At 55.7% G+C, this 12,171-nt stretch overlaps 3 protein-coding genes across 3 annotated transcripts in view; 2 read left to right on the forward strand and 1 right to left on the reverse strand.

The window, feature by feature from the left end:
- Window positions 1-6,647, forward strand: part of AHRR (aryl-hydrocarbon receptor repressor) — an 83,455-nt gene extending 76,808 nt beyond the window's left edge. The window contains exons 8-10 of the mRNA XM_026449408.1: window positions 1,103-1,164; window positions 1,427-1,568; window positions 2,465-6,647. Coding sequence (XP_026305193.1) covers window positions 1,103-1,164; window positions 1,427-1,568; window positions 2,465-3,446 — 1,186 coding nt within the window. The 3' untranslated portion in view covers window positions 3,447-6,647. The remainder of the gene's footprint in view (window positions 1-1,102; window positions 1,165-1,426; window positions 1,569-2,464) is intronic.
- Window positions 6,648-10,090: 3,443 nt separating this feature from the next.
- The window catches only part of LOC111527976, a 3,501-nt gene continuing 1,420 nt past the window's right edge, over window positions 10,091-12,171 (reverse strand). Inside the window, 2 exon segments of the mRNA XM_023194572.1 lie at window positions 10,091-10,817; window positions 10,820-11,581. Coding sequence (XP_023050340.1) covers window positions 10,537-10,817; window positions 10,820-11,581 — 1,043 coding nt within the window. The 3' untranslated portion in view covers window positions 10,091-10,536.
- Window positions 11,423-12,171, forward strand: part of EXOC3 (exocyst complex component 3) — a 24,432-nt gene continuing 23,683 nt past the window's right edge. The window contains exon 1 of the mRNA XM_023194573.1: window positions 11,423-11,461. The gene's annotated coding sequence lies outside the window, so the exon portion shown is untranslated. The remainder of the gene's footprint in view (window positions 11,462-12,171) is intronic.

The following is a 12,171-nucleotide window of genomic DNA, read 5'->3' on the forward strand; positions in this document are numbered from 1 at the left end:
AGAGCTGGCACACAACTTCAGCTCAACAAACATGTTATTCCAACTCAGGAGGGGAAGAAAACCAAGAATACTGACTCCCACGCGCTGAAGGCTTTTGGAATTCTCCCCACCCTGCTCTGAGCTGGATTCAGAAGCCAGCTTACGGGATACACCTTGTGGTCCACCAGTCCTGAGCGCCACAGTGGTGCAAGATGCAAGGTGCATTCTGCAGAATCAGAGCCCTGAGGCAGCGGCAGCAGCTCCAGCAGCCCCCAGCAGTGGCCCCCAGCAGCGGCCCCCAGCAGCCACCCAGTCTTCCACAGCTTTTCCCACAGGGGTTTTGTGACATGATCTTGATCTCCCTGTTCCTGAAGCCCATTCTGTGAAGTCCTCTGCTCACCGTGATTCACTGGAACCCCCACATCAGCACACCCTGTGCTTTGCAGCCATTCATGGCCATACGTGGGGCATTGTGAGTCTCGTGTTAGACATGGGCCCCCACTCAGCCTCTGATCCTGGCCCTCCTGGAGGTGCCCAGAGGACAGAGAGGAGGGCAGCGCAGGGGCTGTGGCTGTGGGGCCAGTCAGATGGGTTTGAACTCAACTCTGGGACCTGCTGGTGGGGCAGTGCCACTTACTGTTTCTCTTTTGAAAAGCAAAAGCAAATAGAATCCACCAGGGTGAGTTGTTGGGACTTAAGATTCGGATCAGTGTGACGCGTATGTGGGTACACACACATGCCCCGTGTGAGTTGGTCTCCGACGCGCCTCAGTGTTCACTTTCTGGAACGTTACTACCTGGAGTCATGAGAATGGACTGTGTTTTCTTTCTGGCCATCCAGGAAAAAAAATATAAGCTCTAAAAACCATCCTATGATTTTATCCTTCGACTTTCTGAAGCAAATTCATTGGCCCTTCATTGCCTGAAAAGTGACATGACTTAGCATTTTCAGTAACTCTATAGCTGAGAAAATAACTTTGCGCGCTGTAAAGAATTAAACAAGAGCCAATTATTGTGTCTGTCTTCACTGCTCGGGGCAACAGCAATACCTGTCCTTATTAATTTCTACCATCGTCGCGTGTTTAATCCATACGTCATCTCGCTGTTATCTGTGTTCTTCACAGAGTAAAAGCCACCACCAGCCTGTGCGAATCGGAACTGCATGGAAAACCCAATTACTCAGCAGGTACTTAGAACATTTCTTATCTGATCTTTTCCACATGGGTAAAATGTGTTTCTGCCCCTTGGAGATGTCGGCGTATTCCATGGAGAAGCCATTTTGCAGAGACTTGGAGTCTGTCCCACTGTGGACAAGTGCTGTTCCTGGGCTCTGGTCTGTGCGTTTCTGAGGAGCCGATGGGTCCTGCCTTGCTGAGAACAAGCAGCCGTCTTCCAGGAGCTCCTCAGCTCGCGCTGTGACGGCTTCTTCCCCCTCTAAACCCCAACAGGAAGGAGCAGCAGAGAAAGCGGCGTTTTGGTGCTCAGGGAACAGACTGATGCTGGCCGATGGGCACAGGTTTCCACCAGGGCCCCGTGCCTGTGCCTCCGGGGCGGCCCCAACCTTGTCCTCGACCCCAAGGGGTACTCAGGGTAAGTGGTGCCAGGCAGCCTCCCCAGCCCTGGCAGCTCCCTAAGTCACCGTGGAGGCCAAAGAGCAGGTGGGGGAGTGATTAAGAAGGAAAAAAAAAGACGGCGGCAGCCTTGACCACCACGCGAGCCACAGCTAACCTTGCTCTCTGTGGAGCTGCCCAGGAAGCTTCCTGGGCTGGAAGTCACGTGTATCGCTGGGGACTGACCCCGGGGAGCAGTGGCCCAGGGATGATGGGACCGAGGATGCCCTGTGGGCTCTGGGACCCGCCCTCACCTGTCGCCTGGACCGCGGGCACCTGACTCCTGAGCTTGCCTTTGCTCAGAGCCCTCTCTCCTCCCTTTCCCTCCCCAGGGCCTGCCTACTGCCCAGGTGGGCCTCCTCCCCTTTCCTGACCAGCCCAGCTGTACACCACGGGTCTCTCCCCACCCTCCAGGTCACCATCTCACAGTCACGCAGTGCCAGTCCCAAGGCATGTGGTGTCCCGTTGGTCAGCAACAGAGCCTGGCCACAGAAACTGCTGGACACGGTGTTTTCTGCTTTGCAGTTCCATGGGACCATTTGCACTGCCCCTCCCCACCCCTAGTGCTGGTGACTGGTGTGGCTGACACTGGACAGCTGGCATAGGCCCCACAGAGACACCTCCCTGAAGCCTGCACCCTCACCCCACCCTGGGCCCTCCTCACTCACCCCGGGCACACAGTGGGGGTAGGGGTACTGGCACGGCCTCCTGGGCTGCTGGGTGGGTTAGAAGGGACAGTGCAGTGTGGGGTCGGTATAGCAGCCCCAGCAGATTCTACATCATCCTAATTTAGTAGCCTCCTTAGAGACCCCCGCCCAAGGCAGCCAGCCCTGGCGTCTTCAGCTCTGTCGAATGGGCCCCGTCTCTTCTCTGCAGGCACAGGGAGGAGGAGCAGCACAGGATGCTGAGCAGGGCCTCCGGAGTGACAGGGCACAGGGAGACTCCAGGACCCACGAAGCCCCTGCCCTGGACAGCGGGAAGGCACAGTGAGGATGCTGCCAGGCTGAGGCTGCAGCCCAGCAAGAGTGACCCACCCGGCCTGCGCCCCACGCCCCGCGGCTCCTGCCTGCCCTACTCGTGTGTCCAGGGCACTTTCAGGAACTCGCCCATCTCTCACCCGCCGAGCCCACCCCCCAGTGCCTACTCCAGCCGGAGCAGCAGACCTGTGCGGGATGTCGGTGAGGACCAGGTGCACCCTCCCCTCTGCCACTTTCCCCAGGGGAGCCTGCAGCACCGGCTCCCTCAGCCTGGAGCTCAGCGTTGTGCCACGAGGGGCTATCCCATGGAGGACGTGAAGCTGCAGGGTGTGCCCATGCCTCCGGGGGACCTGTGCGGTTCGACGCTGCTGCTAGATGTGCCCATCAAGATGGAGAAGGACTCTGGGTCTGAGGATGCTGCAGACGGCTGTGTGCCCAGCCAGGTGTGGCTGGGGGCCAGTGACAGGAACCATCCAGCCACCTTCCCTACCAGGATGCACCTGAAAACAGAGCCCGACTCTCGGCAACAGGTGTACCTCTCGCACCTGGGGCACGGCGTGCGGGGGACTCAGCCTCATGGCAGGGCCACTGTTGGGCGCAGCAGGGAGCTGACCCCTTTCCACCCCGCACACTGTGCCTGCCTGGAGCCCGTGCACGGCCTTCCCCAGCCAGAGCCTCCCCACCAGCTCTGTGCACGGGGCCGAGGCGAACAGTCCTGCGCCTGCAGAGCTGCTGAGGCCGCCCCTGTGGTCAAGCGGGAGCCCCTGGACTCGCCCCAGTGGGCGACTCACAGCCAGGGAGCGGTGCCTGGGATGTTTCCCAAAAGTGCCTTGGCGACGCTGGTCCCGCCCCAAGCTTCGGAGTGCACGTTCCTGCCGTAGCACAGTGACCACCGTCCAGGCTCAGATCCGTCCGTCTAGGCTCAGATGCGTCAGCGGCTGGGCTGCCCCGCGCCTGGTCAGGCCGGAGCCCATCCTAAGACACGCACTCTGCAGAGCTGTGCATGCGCACTCTGCTAGTCTGTGTGTGCAGCATATGCAGTAGCGTATCCTGAATTTTGTAAAATGTCCCAATAGTTCTTAAATGCAAACTGGACGTAAATCTATTCAAGCATGACAGTATTTCTCTTTGAGGAATTAAAATCTTTGGGAAAGTGATCACGGCTGGACAGCATCATCCCATCCCAGGGCCGCCAAGTCCACAGTCGGGATGAAGCGGTTGGGTGACCTACCTAGCTCAGCCCTCCCAGGCCACCTGCAGCTCCCGGCCTGTGCTGTGCAGGCAGAGTCAGCCCATCGCCTCAGTGCGCTGCAGAGGCCAGCACACTGCAAATTAGAGATACAACTCGCGGAGAAAAGATCTGTGAGCCCACTCATGGAGGAATCTAGAAAGTTCCAGGCAGCAGAGGTTGGCAGCGTGGGTCCCACACTGCCCCACACTGTGTGGCACCATGACAGAGTGTGAGGCCAACCTGGACTGGAAATTGACAGGATAGCCCCTGTTCCTTCTGGACATCTCCCGAGTTCTCAGTGGGTCTCTGCAGATGGTTCTTACTAATCCGCCTCTTGGTGCATCACGTAATACAGAGTTCACAGACTCCGGGTTTGCAAGTACAGAGAAACACACAACGTAGAGAGAAGACACAGGAAACTGTGCTGTCTGTGGGGGTTTCTCTCTGTCTGGCTGTCTCTACGGTTCACTCAAATGAGAGTTCCCATTGCCATCCTAGGAGAATAATTAGGGACAAGATGGACAAGTATTAACAGCATTAAAACAGTGGTAAAGGTGATATATTCTGAGAGTAGGAAATTTGAATACAAAAGCATAAGTCAGAAAGTGAAAGTCACCAATCCCACCAACCCGAGATAACTTACAGCTGCTGGTGCAGTTCAGGCTTCTTCCATGGTGTGGCCTGGAACCCCACCCGGCTGGTGCAGGCATCAGATCAGGGTGTAGAAGTCACCGCCAGGCAGTGAGGCCCACCTGTGTGGGGGCGGGAAGGCCCCTCTCCTCAGGGACAGGGCATCAGCGCCCTGACGGCAGCTCCACTGGGAGTGGCAGGAGCCACGGGAGCCGGCAGATAAGGGACCCACTACCCCGTCGCACTGTGCATTCTGCCTCCCGTGTGGACTCCTGCTATGTTGTTGGTGGCTTTGGGGGATCAGTGCTTAGCCCCTGGTTTAATGCTGAAGCCATTTGATAAATGCACCTTCAGTTTGTCAAAACCCAGGTTTCGTTGGCAGGACTGGGTCTTCTGCCCAACGCCAGGTGCCTGCAGCTCTCAGTGGCCTGGTTCTTGGACAGTTTGCCCCCATGTGGCAGGGATAGGGATAAGGATCTCCTCTCAAAACTGAAAGAGAACAGCCAACCACCAGAGCCCAGAGTCCCGGAGCCATGGTGGCCTCCTATGACCCCCAGGCCCTGCCGAGGGGGCACTCACTCACTGCATAGCTAGGGGGCGCCTTTCAAAGCTGCCCTCCATGCCGTGCTGTCATGGGTGTGAGACGTGCTCATGGCTTTCCACCACCATCTCTCCCTTATCTGATGCCTAACTCATGATGGGACAGAGCTACCCAGGGGCCAGCCATGGGTGACCAGCTGCTTAAGGGTCAGTCACCTGTGGAGAGCAGGCACCTGTGAGGACCAGGCACCTGAGGACTGGCCCCTACTTCCCACTTGGGCCCTACGCTACCACAGAGCCCCTCTTTATTCATTTCTCATGCTGAGCATGGCACACCTCTGGCCTCGGGCCATTTATGGATTTAAGACCAGGATGGTATTTCAGAAGTTTCCCACGTCCTTCCTATTCTAACCAAGTGCTCAGCTCCTTTGCTGATCATGGAAACACCCTTAATAATGAGACCTGCAGGCCAGGCGCAGTGGCTCATGCCTGTAATCCCAGCACTTTGGGAGGTCAAGGTGGGAGGATTGCTTAAGCCCAGGAGTTCAAGACCAGCCCCGGCAACATAGCAAGAACATGTCTCTACAAAAAAGATTTAAAAATCAGATCTGCTGTATCCCTGAAAAAGTCTCAATCAACATGCATGTTCCACTCTCGGAGTTCCCCGTCCTGAGGGCCAGCCACGTCCTGTGTCCTGGAGCTCAGCCGGCAGCAGCTCCCTTCAGCCTGGGCGCTGCCTGGGTCCCAAATGTGGCAGCTGCTCTTCTAGTCTCAGGGCTGAGGAGGGCAGGGAGCTCAGTGACTGAGAGTCTTGTGTATCACAGGTCTTGAGTGTCTTGGAGCCAACGGCTGTCACTGGGAAGAACACCAGGCCCCAAAGATCGAATCAGAGACATGGCTGTGTGTTTGCCGATGATAGCCAGGCCCTTCAGTGCCATCAAAGGAGCACCGGGGCCTCCTTAAGCACAGACGGCAGCCCCTGCCCAGGAGGCTCCTTCACCACGTCCTGCCCTGCAGCCTCCCAGACCTTTAGATGCGCCCCCACCCAAGGGCCTCCTGGTGACAGGTGCCAGATTGGTGGGTTGCTGCCAGGCAGGCCATGCTGTGCTGATGCTGCACTCAGCACATGGGTGTCGGCTCTGCCGGTTTTGTGGTGTGGGGACCCCACATGAGGCTGCGGCCCTGAGAGCCTGGGGTCAGCAAGGTGTCCGACGTCCCTTCCCTGGTGGCAAGAAAAACTCCCCAAGTCAGCACTTTCATTATTTTATAGCCACAACCCTCTTGGAAAATAGTGGGGAAGACGATGGAACATAGAAGGTGTGGACGTGTCACTTCTCTCTAAAATGTCATTGTTAGCACTAATTACAGGTTCATGTTTTTCTGTTTATGTAGCTTTTCCCTATATAGCTGAAAAAGTATTAAAGTCAAATATGAGGTGGTAATGGGATGGAAGGAAGATCAATACAACTTATATTTTTGCAGTTTCTACTGGAAGAAAAAAGTTTTCAATACCTAGACCAACTTGTTGAATTTTTAAAACCTATGCACTATAAATGCAACTCCCTACTGCTTTCTCAGTGCCTTTAGGAGGCTTTCAAATATTTTTTGTACTGTGGTTTGTATTAAATTTGCAATATTGATGTAAAGTACATGACATGCTAGTACATGTTTAGCAAAAATTGAAATGTCTGCGAATGTCTGTGTGATTTTCCAAATGAAGTCACTTTATTTCCTTTAAATAGTGTGCTGGTTAATCTGATTCTAAGACAGCCTTTCATCACTAAATATAAGGCAGCAATAAAAATAAAACTCTAGAGCTGCAAGCCTCGTGAAGGAGGAGAAAATGCCTGCCATTTCCCTGCTCCTGCCTAGCGGCACTGCATCTAGAGAGGGTCTAGGCCCCCCTCCCATGTCACTGAGGGTCAGGGCCCCTCGTGGGTGCTCTCAGGACGCCCCAGACCTGACCCATCCTGTAAGAAGCGAGGAGGGTAGAGCTGAGAGCACTGTGGGTCCGGGGTCATGCAGGGTCCGCCCTGCCTCGCACAGGGCCTGCATGACAAGCCCATGGGAAGGGGGAAGGGGGTCACCGGCCCAGGCAGATTGTGGCCAGATCCCCCAATGCCATAAAAAAAAATGCTGGGGTCTAGTTAAGCACAAATGGCCGTCCAAGGCCCTGGGAGCTTGCTTGTGTTTCCTTTCAGGCAACTTTAGAGTCTGCTCAGCCCCTGCCAGACCTCCTTCACACCCTGCAGCCCGTCAGCAAACCCGTCCTGGTCACTGGTGTAAGACTCCCATGTCCTCCCCAGGGACCAGGCCAGCCCTCCCATCTGTGGCCCCACACCTTGCCCCACCCCGCCCCCCATGCCCTCTCCTCTGTGGCCTCAGGCAGACGGAGTTCCTGCATTTTCACTCCTCACCCCCACTCTGGCTTCCGCTGCGTGCGCCTGTGTGGAGTTAGGACGCATAAAATTCCTTTTTTTTTTTTGAGATGGAGTCTCACTCTGTTGCCCAGGCTGGAGTGTGGTGCAATCTTGGCTCACTGCAGCCTCCACTTCTCAGGTTTAAGTGATTCTCCCACCTCAGCCTCCAGAGTACCTGGGACTACAGGCATCCCCCACCACGCCCAGCCAATTTTTGTATTTTTAGTAGAGACCGGGTTTCACCACGTTGGCCAGGCTGGTCTAAAACTCCTGGTCTCACGTGATCAGCCTACCTCGGCCTCGCAAAGTGCTGGAATTACAGATATGAGCCGCCACGCCTGGCTGGACGCACACAATTTCATCTCACTAGGTGCTGCCCAGCGTCCTCCAGAGGGCTGCACACACTTGGCCTCCCTTCTACCAGCCACACCCTCCTGGGCTCCTATCCTCCCCCCACACTGGCACCTGTATGGAAAGACTTTTTCAGTCTTGGGCTTCTGAAGGGATGAAACCGCAGCTGTTTTATGTACATTTTGTTGATTCATTCATTCAGCATTATTTTTTTAGTTCCTGTGGAATATCAGGCCCTGGGCCAGTGCTGGGGACGCATTCAGGAGAAAACAATGCAGACATCAGCGCTGTCCCAGAGCTGGCGTCTGCACTTGTGTGGTGTGCGGTGTGTTCCCATGTGCAGGGGGAAGGGGTGCAGGCAGCTGAATGTGACCATGAGAACTCTGCGAGGCATGGAGAGGACCGGTGCTTTGCAGGTGCACAGAGCTGGGGTTAGGGGTGGCCCAGGTCTTTGGGGCAGTTTTATGTGGGACGTATGGCCAGCTGGAGCTGAACGGCGAGTGGGGGAGGCCGCACAGCCACAGTGAGGTCCAAGTGACAACAGAGCAGGGCCTGGGGGAAGACACCCTGGTCACGGCTCAGAGGCTTGCGCAGGGCCCCATGAGGAGGGTGTGGGGACAAGGTCTCCCTGATGAAGGCCGAGGGAGGCAGCTTATTCCCTGGAGCCAATGGCTCTTGTCCTTTACCTGTTTCTTCTTGCACTCGTTTGCCCTTTTAGATTCATTTGCAGGAGTTCTGTTTTTATTCTGGATAGCAATCTTTTTGTCAGTTACAGTTATTGACCATGTTTTCCCTCATTCTGTGGCTTGGCTTTTCACTTAAGGATTTAAAAAATATATCCCACAAGAGTTTAAAACTTTAGTATAGCAACTTTTCTATTTTGTTCTTTATGGCGTATGCATTTTGCATCTTAGGAAAATAACTATCTTTGACAGTGGCTTTTGACCAAAAACCCAGGTTGTTTGATATTCATATCACCACACCAGCTTCTCAGGCCTCGCTGACCCACGTGTGAAAAGCCTCCAGTTCTAATCGTTGTTTCTTGATGCTTTAGATGTTCTCCTATGAATGTTTCAGTTTTTAATCCACTTACTTGTGTTCTCATTACTGATACATTTGAACACAGGGTCCTCATCTTCTTCCTAGTCTCTGTGGTGTTGCCTGCATTTTCTCTTCCTGTTTCTATTCCTGTAGTGGCTAACCTTAATGTGGGCATTTAACTAGGTCTAAGCAGGAGTTAAGCACGGTCTCTCTTCTCCCACAGCAGGGCCAGGACTGTGGACGCTTCGGTGCCCACCCCCCAGGCCCCTCGAGCTTGCTCCTGTCAAGGTGGAGGATCCCTCTAGCAATGACCCTGGGTTGGCTTCCACTGAGGGCTGAGTTTAGGAACAGTCTCCAGGCTGTTGTTGTTTTCCTAGTTCACCCTTTCACTGAGGATGCACCCCCTTGCGTATCTGTGCTTCACACAGGAGTCTCCACCTCCCGCCTGCTGGGAGCCTTAGCTTCATCAACTGTCCTGCTTCAGTGTAAAACCCAACCCCTGGGCCGCAGGACTCGCACCCTACCCACCCACCGGCCTGCTCTAGGATGGAAAGCATCTCTGCTTCTGACGTCCTCTCCCTTTTCCATGTTTGTCTCTGGTCACGTCCTTGTCTGTTCGTGAATCCACTTGTGCAATCAACATGATGCTTGTACTCAGCAGTGCCCCTGGGTGTTCGCACAATGTGGTCTGCCAAAAACAGAAGTCAAGAAACATCTTTTTTTTTGAGACAGAATCTCCCTCTGCCTCCCAGGTTCAAGCCATTCTCCTGCCTCGGCCTCCCAGGAAGCTGGGACTACAGGCAGCACCACCATGCCTGGCTATTTCTGTGTTTTATTGGTAGAGATGGGGTTTCTACCAAAAAGACCACGTTGTCTAGGCTGGACTCAAACCCCTGGGCTCAAGGGATCTGTCCTTCTCAGCCTCCCAAAGTGCTGGGATTACAGGTGGGAGCCACTGCACCCAGCGAAGAAAGACCTTTTTTTTTTTTTTTTGAGATGGAGTATCGCTCTGTTGCCCAGGCTGGAGTGCAGTGGCAGTCTCGGCTCACTGCAAGCTCTGCCTCCCAGGTTCAGGCCATTCTCCTTCCTCAGCCTCCCGAGTAGCTGGGACTATAGGCACCCACCACCACGCCCGGGTAATTTTGTGTGTGTGTGTGTGTCTGTGTGTATTTTTGGTAGAGACGGGGTTTCACCATGTTAGCCAGGATGGTCTCGATTTCCTGACCTCGTGATCCGCCCACCTCGGTCTCCCAAAGTGCTGGGATTACAGGCGTGAGCCACCGTGCCCCGCCAAGAAAGACTTTTAATGTTCTGTTAAGAAGTTACTAAACAGTCCTTCATCCAAATTCACTACCAGACATTGATATAATAGTATGAGTCTTTAGTTCATAATACTCAATGATACTACATTTTGAAGAGTCCTAAAAGCTTTGGTAATTTTGGCCATTTTTTTTTTTCCTTCATTAGTTTCAAAATTACAGTCATAATTTCTAACGTAATTTTAACTTTTTAAAAAAATTTTTTTCACTGCTCAACTTGTTGCTAGATTTTCAGAAATTACAAGGAAAAACTGAAATAACAGAGCCGGGGTGTTAGCATCAGCAGGGCACGGGGCAGGGCTCCTTGTCGGAGTGGCAGCGGGGGCTCCCACAGCTCCATCTCCTTTCTGTGTGACCCCGACCCATGCTGCTGCCACTTTCCTTGTCTCTGCTGGCTTCTCTGCCACCTTCCAGACCCTTCCTTTTGTGTGGCCGATTTTCAGGAGGGGCCAGGGGGAAAACATAGTAGCTGCAACCTAGGAAAGACTTTCTGGTTAGTTGGTGCATCCTTTCTCAAACAGACAAACCCTGAATGCTGGTAGTTTAGCACGTGCTTTTTCCTCCTGGAGAAGACAAGTGCTGGCCATGCAGCGACTTCCAAGCAGCGACTCAGGACCGGCCCTCTGCAGCAGCGGCCCAGTGACATACATTCATTCTCCAAGACCCGCGCCGCTGGGCCTCTGAGGGGCCCCAGAAACATCCCGTGGCCACCCATCCCAGGGCATTGCTCCCACGTGGGTGCGGATGACTGCGCTCCTGGAGGAGCTGAGTTCGTGTTTGGGTCCAGGGAGTACCCAAAGCCGCTCGTCTGCTGGTGGCAGGCATGACAGACGCTTGATTCCCAACCTTCCCCGCTTTCGTTTCCTCGTTTACTGAATGCTCGGCGCCCACCTCAGTCCGCGGCAAAGGAGGGATGCCCCTGCCACACTGCAGTGCGGACGCCACGACCAACATAAAGACATGAGGCGTCAGCAGAGGACGGAGCCACAGCGGCTCTGGGGCTGTCTTCTCTCCCGAGATCGGGAACCGAACAGAGAGAAAACGCAGGCAGCCACGCTGGGCGGAGGCTTCCAAGACTGCGCCGGCCCTGGGGAAGGGCGCACGCGGGGGTCGCCAGAGGCAGCGAGAGGGCCTGAGTTGGGGGGCCTGGGACAGGCAAGAAGACCCCCCACCCCGGCAGTTACCATGTCCTGCTGGGGAGCGGCCACGGGACAGGTACCCGAGCTGAAGTCGCTCGGCCAAGAGACGGGTACCCACGCCGCCCGGAGGGCCGGACCCATGCTTCCGGCGCCGTTGCCGGAAGCGGAAGGACGCGTTCGCTGTCCACTTCCGGGACTCCGGCGGCGGCGGCGTAGGCTCAGAGGGTGAGTCGGCGGCAGGTCCTGACGGCCCGCGGGTCCATGGGCGGTGGTCGCCGTGTTTCATCCTTGTTCTCCCTGTCTCTGGCTTCCGCGGGGGCGCGTAGCGGGAGGCCGGACCGGGACCTGGAGGGCAGGGAGGCCGTTCTGGATACCGTGGAGTATCCCGCTCGTGCGAGTGTCCTCGGCGCAGGTGTTCCCTCGGCGCAGGTGTCCTCCCCGGCACATGTGTCCCCCCAGGCGCAGGTGTCCCCTAGGCACATGTGTCCCCCTAGGCACAAGTGTCCTTTCTGGTGCAGGTTTCTCCTTGACGGTGTCTCCCCCGCACTAGGCACAGGTGTCCTTCCTGGCGCAGGTGCCCCCCCTTCGGAGCAGATGTCCCTCCTTGGGGCAGGTGTCCCTCCAGGCACAAGTGTCCTCCCTGGCGCAGGTGTCTTCTCGGCGCAGGTGTCTTCCAAGGTGCAGGTGTCCCCTCAGGCAAGGTGTCCCCCTAGGCACAAGTGTCCGTCCTCGTACAGGTGTCCCCTTGACGGTGTCCGCCCCCCAGGCGCAGTTGTCCTTCCTGACGCAGGTGTCCCCCCTCGGACTAGGTGTCCCTCCTAGGAGCAGTGTCCCTCTGGGCACAGATGTCCTTCCTGGTGCAGGTGTCCTCCTCCAAGGTGCAGGTGTCCCCCTGGGTGCTGATGTTCCTCTCGGTAGGGTGTCCCTACCGGCCC

Source organism: Piliocolobus tephrosceles, chromosome 4, assembly GCF_002776525.5.
Source record: "Piliocolobus tephrosceles isolate RC106 chromosome 4, ASM277652v3, whole genome shotgun sequence".
Lineage (NCBI taxonomy): Eukaryota > Metazoa > Chordata > Mammalia > Primates > Cercopithecidae > Piliocolobus > Piliocolobus tephrosceles.